The following is a 10000-nucleotide window of genomic DNA, read 5'->3' on the forward strand; positions in this document are numbered from 1 at the left end:
AAACTTAACAAAATAAGATTGTTAACCACTCTTCTAAAACCTGTATAGGCCAGTAAGTTGTTCCAGGAGTGTTTTATTAGAGTGAACGGCCGCATGCTGAGAACAAGCACATCTTCACAGCTTTGTGCTCACCAGCTTTTTTACATTACATTCCTAATAAGCTAACTGGATAGAGCACAAACAAGACTTTACCAAGCAGTGGAGTTTAATGAGTGAAAAGCCAGCAGTATCCCCTGCAGGTATAGAGAAGTGCGGGAGCAGGAGAATCTTAATCCTAACCCTAACCCTAACCCTTACCCTACCTCTAACTTGAACTCTAACCCTCAACCCCTAACCCTAACTGTAAACCTAACCCTTTTCTCATACAATTGTGCACCTACATATATTGTGCAAAAAGATTTACACATTAAGTACATTGTAAATATGCATAGTAACATTGTTACCAAGTGTACTATGCAGGAACGATTGTATTGAGAGGAATCTTGTTTAGCCCCGTGCCAGTCATGTTGGTAATGTCTCCATCTTGTCTCTGTGAGAGCTAGATAAAGGAAACTGCTGAGTGCACAAGCAGAGGCTTAGAGGAGGTTCCTGGATCTCCTGTTTATACACTAATGCCTTGTATTTACAGTTCCAGCTTTCCAACATCAAACAAATAGCCTACTATTGTTATCAGTCAATGTGTAAATTCTATATGTAACACTAATCAAGCTTTTTGAACAAATGCAGATTAACAAGATATTTAAAAAGACACTTTGTCAACGCAAAATGAAACCAATTCCCTGCACACAGTTGAGGAACTGAGTGTAGTGTTTGTTTTGTGGCTTTCATTTGTGACCTCCACTTCATTCAGACTCAAGCCCAGATTTATAAAATGATTGCGCATGTTTTACAACCGTAAAACGGGTGCTGAGGGATCTGAATTCTTGGATGGGATTTATAAAACACACGCAATAGCCTTTGATGCCTATGTAATTCTGTATATGCATATGTAATTCTGGGGCATTTCTGAACAAAACCACTAAAATTGGGAGGAGATTTTACAAATGAGGTCCGTTAAATATTTCGTCTAATTTATTAAGCTGCCAGTAATTGCGGGCTTTGTATTTGCGTGATTATTTTAAGAACTCTGAAAAGCAGGTGTTAATTTGCACCAGTCAGACAGTAGGCTATATACAAGGCAAGGTGATGTGGGAGACTTGTCTGCAGCAAGAAGGAGACATCGTTTTCAAGGAAAAAGAAACATTTAATAACATTTTGCGAAGAGCTCATTTTTTTAACCTTCTGATCAAGTCAGTTTGTAAATTATGTTTTATAATACTGGTACCGTATTGTTTTGCAAACTCCAATTTTCAATACATGTTTCATAGCTTACATGACAAAAAAGAAAGTCTGCAAATACAGAATATAGAATCCATGTAAAAAAAGGTTCTTAGAAGCACCTAAAAAGGTCTCCCCACAGTGGCAAAGCAAAGTTCTAACAAGAGCCTTTACATCTTGGAATGTAGGCAAAAGAACGGTGGAGGAGATTAAGAAAAGATATTCCGAGGCGCACAAAAGAAAAAGTCTGATATACAATGAGGGCTCATCCTCCACCCTTATTTTAGTAATGCCTACAGAATTTATTTTTTTGTAATATGGCATTCTGGTATTTTACAATACTGGTTCAGGCAGTATTGTTAAATTAGAGTTGGAAAGAAAACGGTAAAAAAAAAAAGGACAGAGGGACAGATGACATAGTTAGTTTGCAGCTAGAGCTAGTACAGTTTTTCGACTGTATGTACCATACAGATATGCTTTAAAATCATTCATAAAGTAAGAAAGCCATACAAAAAGATTTTAAGAAGATATAAGTCGTAGTTAAACTGAAGACTGTTTGTATGAAGCTGTATGGAGTTATACTTGCTGAACATATTGCTGTACAACAATGGAAGGATTACACTATGTAACACAATTTTTGTTCCTGGGTAGTAAGTGTTATTTCCTAATTGCTTATGCCTCAAAAGTATAGAAAATGGCTATTATTCCCCACAAACTTTGCTTTTGTGACCAGGACAGTGATATTTCAAAATATCACTATTTCCAATGGGAAAACGGGCAAATGTGTGTCTTTTCGTTCACATAAAATCAGAAAAAAACAACATATGAATCCAAATTAACATGTATTTATACTAAAGTAATACAAAAATGACTACAAAAGATTTAGAAGTGAGTAGTTTTTCGAGATTTACGATTATACTGTATTTACGCCTGGACAAAAACACATCCTGGCATAATCATTTCTCACTAGATGATTTAGTTGTCTACACTTCTTTTTTTTTGTGAAGTGCATTCAATCTGTCTACAACACTGCAGACCCAGTGTTTAAGTGGGGTCCTAATTCCTGTTGCACAGGGCGTGAATCTGCAGTGTGGTAGCGGCAGGTTAAGGGCTTCAACAGAAAGTGAAGTTTGGAAAACTAAACAATGTTCAAAAGATTTCATGAGAGGTAAGAAAATCAAAAACCTAGGGAATGCTTTCATCCCTTTAAATGCACTTACTGCTAATGTACTTTCAGAAGCAAAAGACAAGAAAATAAAGGCAAAATGACAAAAATTCTCGAGATTTACATGAAACTGGGCCATCTTCTAGCAAGCCACTGCTTATCTCACAGTAATGACATTCCAGAGCTTCAACATGTGCTGCCTGTCTCCCACTGAAGGAAGTGCTCTTTTCTTTGCATATTAGACAATAAGCCCCATCGACCCCAACTCAACAAGCCCAATCTTGAGATATTTAACTTTTTTAACACTATTGGACTGGCACTTCATTACGATGGATTTTATAGTGAAGACATCACATTGTGTTGAGGACTAAGCGCAGCGGCGCTGTTATAACTTATTGGATTTCCTGCCTGCAATTACACCAGCAAACGGCCCTCTACTTACCTGTGTAGACAACTCCATTTATTTCTATTGACATGTTGATGCTGCTAATGCCGTTGGTAGACAGGTTCAATGCAGTCTCTTGTCTATCATCTGTCAGAATGAGAGAGAGAGAGAGAGAGAGAGAGAGAGAGAGAGAGAAAGAGAGACATAGAGAGAGACAAAAACTTGATATGACCATTTTGAAAACAGGAACAGAAGTAGCAAGTGGAGATCAGCAAGGAGTCAGCATGATAACTCTCAGCTATGTCAGGACTTTAGCACACCTTATCAAGGGCTTAGCTGCAGTCTAGAGTATGAAAGGACAGAAACCTTTTCTGCTTTCTTCCACAGCACTCAATCTATCTGGTAAAGCAAACAGCGATATATATATATATATATATATATATATATATATATATATATATATATATATATATATATATATATATGTTTGGACTATATGACAACCAGTATATGTTGGTCACTACATCCTTTTCTTGTGTAATTTAATATATGTATCTATATGCAGTTAACACAACTGTATTTTCGCAATGTCCTCTATTTATATAGAAACACTACCCTTTCACTTTATAAAGCACTATGTGTGCAGGGAACCATCGTAAACATATAGTCACGCTTCTTTTAGTTGTTTTTTAATGTTATTCTCTTTGAAATCATGGGACTCAGACATCCTGTTGTCTTAAGTCACCCTGGTTACCATGGTAACCCTAACCCCAGACTCAACATTAGAAAGAAGAAGGAAACGTGGTTGCTCTTTAAAGGCTTGTCATTTCTAGCAATGGAAACGCTGTGGTTACTGTTGTTTAACCTGTGTTTTCTTTAAAGTGGTAACATTGCACTGAAATCATTGGTCCTGTTTTGATGCAAGCACAAAGGCAATTATTTATTTATTTATTTTTCAGATTGATAAAACCTTTTAATTGTATAAAGCTAGCAAGAAACTACCGTGAATAATACATTACTTCATCTAACTAAAATAATGTGTAAAGATTTGTCATTTGCACACAAAATGTATTAATTTACTACATAAATTAGTTACTCATTTTTGCAAACTCATCTTACATGAAACTCATTCAAATCTAAAAACACAGCAATGTCTGAAAGGGCTTATTGAATGCTAATATTTATTATGGCCCCCTTTGCCATCAATAACAGCTTGGCATCTTTTTGGCACTGATTTTGATTATATTTTTCTTGAGGTTGTATTCAGACTTTCTTTTGTACAGTTGGTTCTTTTGTCAAGCAAGGAGTCCAATAAACTACAGAAGCATTGTGGTGTTCTAATAAATTTGCACACGACTGTACTACATAAAAACATTGTGCAATATCAAAGCTTCAAATTGGTGAGGAGCCTTTAAACAGTATGGTACAGCTGTGCTTAAACCAAATTAGAGAAGTATGAAATTGTGACAAACCGAGGGGCGCTTTAATCAATGAACTGCTCCTTCTTGCAACTATAAGTTGATAATTGATCATTCTTTATCCTAACAATTACTGCATTCTCTCTCTGAAAATTAGATTATGCATTAATGGATGCTTTATTTGTTCAAGAGGCCCCCAAAAAATAAATGCACACAGGTGGGATTTGAACTGGTGATTTTCTGGTTATAAGGCCTAGACTTTAACCACTGGACCACACTGCAATATATTTAACTACACCGTAATTAGAAACACAATGTAAAGTGTTACTGATCATTTTGAGTAAATGTACCCACTTTAATCCATTTCACTGCAATTACTTGAATGCTGTGGTTTTTGATAAGCATGTGTTAGGGTGCGTTGACCTGAGGTCCGAAGGTGATCTTCTGTTCTAGCTGCCTTCCTTAGGCATACATAACCTGAGCTAGATCAGCAGGTGCCTTTACAGAAGTAAGAGCTGGGGCCATCCAGTGAACAGGCACTGAGGATCAGGTTTCTTTTGTATGTCAGACAATATACCGCTGTGCACTAGATGGTGCTGCCACTCTCTTTGGCTGATCCAGCTCGGGTTAGACACAGTTCATCTGTGACAGTCAATTGCAACCGCAGAATAGCTCCTGAACTTATCTACCTACCTCTGTTGTTAATTGTGATGTTCATGGGGAGCTGGGAGGCCATGGCGAGCAGGTTTTGCTGCAGAGCGTGCTGCATGAAACGCTGCTGCTCTTCAGCCATGAGCATCACCTTCTTCTCTGGGGGCTCTCCAGACTCCAGCTTCTCTCTGAGCTGCTCCAGAGCTGCTGCCTGTGCTTGAGCAGCCGCCTGGGCTGCTGCTGCCTGGGCTTGGGAGACGGGGATGGCAATCCTGCTGGGCATGCCACTGGAGAGCATGGCCTCTTCTGAAACAGAAAGGAGACAAGCATGACCTTCACAGAAAACACCTTCATCAGCATGACATTCACTCGGAATAGCAAACACGTACTGCATTTCTAAGAAAGTGCAAGGGCAAATTGTGTCACCACTGTATATAAAAAGTGGCTAATAAATATAGCATTCACTGCAAAGCTTTCTATTGTTTGTATTATTACAGACTGCATATTGAAAATAAATGTTATCAATGCACACTGTTGTAATCAATGAAATGCTCACACAGTACCTTTTTTAATGGTGGACATGTGACTCATGTGGCTCATGTGGCTGCCATTGTGAGTTGCCATGGTGATGGCAGGCATTTGAATCTTTGTGGAAGAGAGGGTGCTGGGGGTTCCCACGGGGGAGTAGTTGAACAGGGCCGACCCGTAGCTCTGCCGACGGCCTTCCCTTCGGTTACTGTCGATAGCTGCCTGGAGCTCGCCTGGGGAGCTGAGCCCCCGCTTCTCACATTCATAGGGATAGAGGTACTTCATGTATCTGCACAACAACCAAGACTAATGCCACTTCTCTTTACACATCACTTTATTTTATTGGGCATTATATTAACAGTTAACAACTGGTTTACTAACACCTATTTAAATGTTGTTAATAGTTTGTTATGAAATATTATACCCGTTAGAAACTCAAGAAGACGTGCTGTTGAGAAGCTTGTCAGCCTGACTTAATTTTGACAGCTATGCAAAATTTGGACCTTTTCTTACAGTTTTGTAACATTTTATTTCTTTAAAAAATATATATCTTTAAAAATCAACATACTTTTTTCTTTGTCTTTTTTCCACTTTAAAATTCTCCACGGGATGTTGGTCTTGCTCTCCATGCTCCTGATAATGTTTTGGTAAAGCCCTGTATAAAACACTGTGCTTTCTCCCCCCAGTCTGGTTGCTACTCACTGTGTTCTCAGCGTGAAAGCTGCACTGGTGATGGAGGTAGGGAGGTGTAGCCCTTTGGTGATCTCGCGCCATATCTTCTTATTGATGACTTCCACTAAGCCGCCTTTCTCTGTGACAAGCTTGTATAGAGTATAGAGATCTAACACCTGCTTGGCCATGATAGGAATCCGATTCACTGGAGTCCCTGCAGAAAGGAGCAGAACATCCACAATCAATCCCATGTGCTCCAGCACACCTGGACAGCCCTCACTGCTGGAGGGAACGACCATTCATCTGCACTCAGTAAAATGTCTAACAGCTCTGCTCTTTTGCCCCTTTTTTAAAGCTGTGACTTATTAAGAGCAAGCAGCTTCGGAATGACATTGTCACTGTTTTCTTCAGCTATCCCCTACAGTTTGCCCAGCTTCTCTTCACAGAGCTCTTGGACAAACTGCACACAATAACATTTAGAGTGTATTGCACATCTCTCAAGTCAGTTAAAGGTAATGAAAACGCACCAGTGAGATGCAGCTTGTCAAGTTCTAATGTGGGTCATTCCCATTTTGATAATCTCTCAGGTCTACAGGAAATATGACTCAGTGTGTGAAAGGAAACACTTTCCATGTTAGAATCCAGAGGAGCCCAGTGTTCCCTGCAAGAATGTATGAGGGTGAGTGCTCCCTGAGCCCAGTGTAATTTATCTCTGTCATTGTCAAAGAGCTACATTTACACAACACTGTTAGTAGTTTAACATCGCGTGTGTGTGCATGTGAGTGTGTGTGTGTGTGAGTGAGTGTGCAACCATTTACACCGACGGAACAGTGGGATTATATGATTTGGCGCTCACACCATTTTTCTTGACCTTGTTGGAGAACCAGATTTTTGCTTTGAGACACAAAGAAGAGAATTGTACAGGGGGCGAGGGGCTGAAAGGAGGCTTATCAAACGAACTGAGGCAAGACACAAAGCGAATACATTCAAGAGGGTCAGGGAGGTACTTGAAACAAGCAGACTTCCTCTTTCAAGTACAGAGAGTTTGCTTTCTCTCGTAGCACCTGGAAAAGGGAAATGCTACAGCTCAGAAGTGCAGATTAAGCTAAACCGCAGACAATTGCTTATTTTTTTAAGCCCACAGTGTGCCTGAATAACAAAGAACTGGTCCTGCCAGGATCCTTGTGTCTCACAAACGAGGGACACTAGAGCTGCTGGCCTCCTCTGAGCATGATTTGGAGTCTTCATTGCCATTCAAGCTAAGTTTCCTCTGCCCAATGTTGCCGTCCTCAAGGAGCATGTTTGTATGCGTTCTTGTTGGACACTACTATTGACCCTAGTAATCATTCCCACCAACACTACGACACAAACTTGTTAATTAATTAGAAAGTAGATTTGGAAGTTACATTTCAGCGCTGATGGGTCAAAATGTACAATATTTTTTTTCTGACTATTATCAATATTCTTATTATTATTATTAATGCCTCATTTCCACTCCAGGCTTTGGCTGCCCACTGTTAGTCAGCAAAATCAAAAGTGTTTTGGTGCAAACCGGGAGCTCCAGGCAGTGGAAACGGGCATAAGTGTACTTAAACATATACTGTAAAGAATCAGTAACATACATTTATATAATAAATACAAATACACTGTATGTCAATAATAATAATGAGGCCTTCTCTATTAGTTCTCTATCACTCCACAAGTTAATTCTTATATCTCAGCTTTTCAAAGAACTTTATCTTTTTAACCCTCAGAATCTGAAAAAGTTTTACTGACTCTTCTTGGTTGTGAGCTAAAAAAAAACATTACAACTGTCCTTAACCTAAAAGGCTCCCGGCCTCAGCCTTGGCCTTAGGTTGGCTGTGAGGACCCAGCCTTCACTTCAACAGCCTCATTTTCAGCCAAACCACCAGCTAGTTGTTTGGAATATGCCTGTAAAAGACTCTCATTCAGTGTTGAAAAATATCTTCATTCATTATTATTCATATGCAGAATCAAAACACCATTTCTCTGTTAAGATATACATTCTTTAGATTCTTCACATCACAGTTAAACAGAGCAGGCCCACTAAATCAGATCCCCTTTGTGTGCCGAATTCATTAACTGTACACAGCCACACAATTGCAGTAATAATAAAAAAAAAAAAAAAAAAAGATTGATGATTTAAGATGGGTTTTGTTTTATAAAATTACCAGCAATCCATCGTAGCCATTAATTATCTGATTCTTAACGAACAGCCACAGCTTTTTCACAATTTAAATCTGACTATCAAAGCCTAGTAAATGTGCTGGGGAAGTGAGTTCTTTTGTGTGGATACTACAATGGCTGACCCTGGGATCATTAACCTGCATTTTGCTGATAGAGTTCTATTGTGCCATTGGATTTACCATAATAGCAATCAATAGTTGGAAATATACTGTGGAGACAGAGGGCTCCGAATACAAAAACAGTGCAATAAAACTCTGTAATTACCTGCTCGTTTTGCCGGAAAGATAGTCAGCACTCACATATCCAAACTTCTAAAATTTTTACTTCAGTGATGGTTAAACGCTGTGTAAAGGGAACAGAGTGCCCTGGACTGGATGGTCAGACAATTCATTCCCAGGGGGATGGAAGTCAGCCATCTAGAAAGGGGGCGGAGCTATGGTACACTAAATAATCAACCTGGAAGGGAAACGATGTGGCAGCCGTGGATTGGAGGAGCGGTTGCACTTGTTAACCAAGGGGTCATGATTGATGGTACAACAGGGGACGTAATGAAGTGATCTGTTCCTTGGCATGGTTAAAAGCTGAACCGGAAGGAGAACCTGTATTGTAATCGTGAGTGTTTTGTTCGTTTTGTTGTGTCTAAGGAACCACATTGTTTGTTGTTATTAGACAGCTGAACATGATCCAGAGCTGTTGCCAAAGGCCAGCACTTACCCAGACATAACAGCACCAATTGTTCAAGAATAAACTGTATTTACACTACGAGCACTAGAGCACGCACTGTGGACTTGTGTCTGTGTTACGTGTGGGTGTATAAACTCACAGACTATTATTATTAGGAGACCAACCCGTGGATTAAAACAGATTAACACACCGTTGTATTGCCTGTTCTCAATGTTATTATTTACGGCCTTTTGTCATCAGACTTTGGATTGTACCGATAAAACACCACTGCACCTGGATTATTGTTGTCTGTCTGTTTATTGATCACTGCAGCACTTCTGCACCTGCACACTGTTAACCACTTTGCCACAGTTACATATATATATTCTTAAGCTGTAAAACGTGAGTGACATGTATCTGGGTAACGGATATCCGAGTACTGACTGTATTATTATAGATAAAGATTTGGATATGCTGTCCTTGAGGCTGAATTCCCATGCATGCATGGACAGGTAACACAATTCAAACAGGCTTTCTGGTTTTGTTTTAAAGCTGCACTGACTGCCTCTCATATATTCGTAAAAATATATGTCATGTGAACTGTTATCAGCGCTGTATACACACACACACACACACACACACACACACATACACAAACATACATGATAAATTCTGAAGTAAAACCATGTGAAACTAAGTGGAAGAGGAGATGATTTTTCAAGGTGTACCATTGGTATAAAACAGGCAAAAAATGCTCTTCCCAGTCATTCTAAAGTCCTAGAAAAATGATTAAATCTGAGGCTACCACTGCACTTGAGAGATGGGTTGCTTAATAAGTCTGTTGCATCTATTTGAAGAAGACGATTGTATGTTGAGGCATACCAAGATATTTCAAGAGCGAAGGTGAGATAAAACAAGGAACAAACAGCAACCAATCCTGAATTCAGTTCTAGTTCTGCTATGCCCATTCCTATAACAGCTTACAATAGTAAA

The 10000-nt window shown here is 39.3% G+C and overlaps 1 protein-coding gene across 2 annotated transcripts in view; it reads right to left on the bottom strand.

The window, feature by feature from the left end:
• Positions 1 to 10000, bottom strand: part of LOC121314037 (AT-rich interactive domain-containing protein 3A-like) — a 113799-nt gene that overhangs the window by 1553 nt on the left and 102246 nt on the right. For both annotated transcript variants that reach the window (XM_041246824.1, XM_041246832.1), the window contains exons 4-7: positions 6167 to 6350; positions 5500 to 5753; positions 4979 to 5242; positions 2925 to 3014 (exon numbers count right to left, since the gene is read on the bottom strand). In XM_041246824.1, coding sequence (XP_041102758.1) covers positions 2925 to 3014; positions 4979 to 5242; positions 5500 to 5753; positions 6167 to 6350 — 792 coding nt within the window. The remainder of the gene's footprint in view (positions 1 to 2924; positions 3015 to 4978; positions 5243 to 5499; positions 5754 to 6166; positions 6351 to 10000) is intronic.

This window comes from Polyodon spathula, chromosome 1 (genome assembly GCF_017654505.1).
Source record: "Polyodon spathula isolate WHYD16114869_AA chromosome 1, ASM1765450v1, whole genome shotgun sequence".
Taxonomy (NCBI): Eukaryota; Metazoa; Chordata; class Actinopteri; order Acipenseriformes; family Polyodontidae; genus Polyodon; species Polyodon spathula.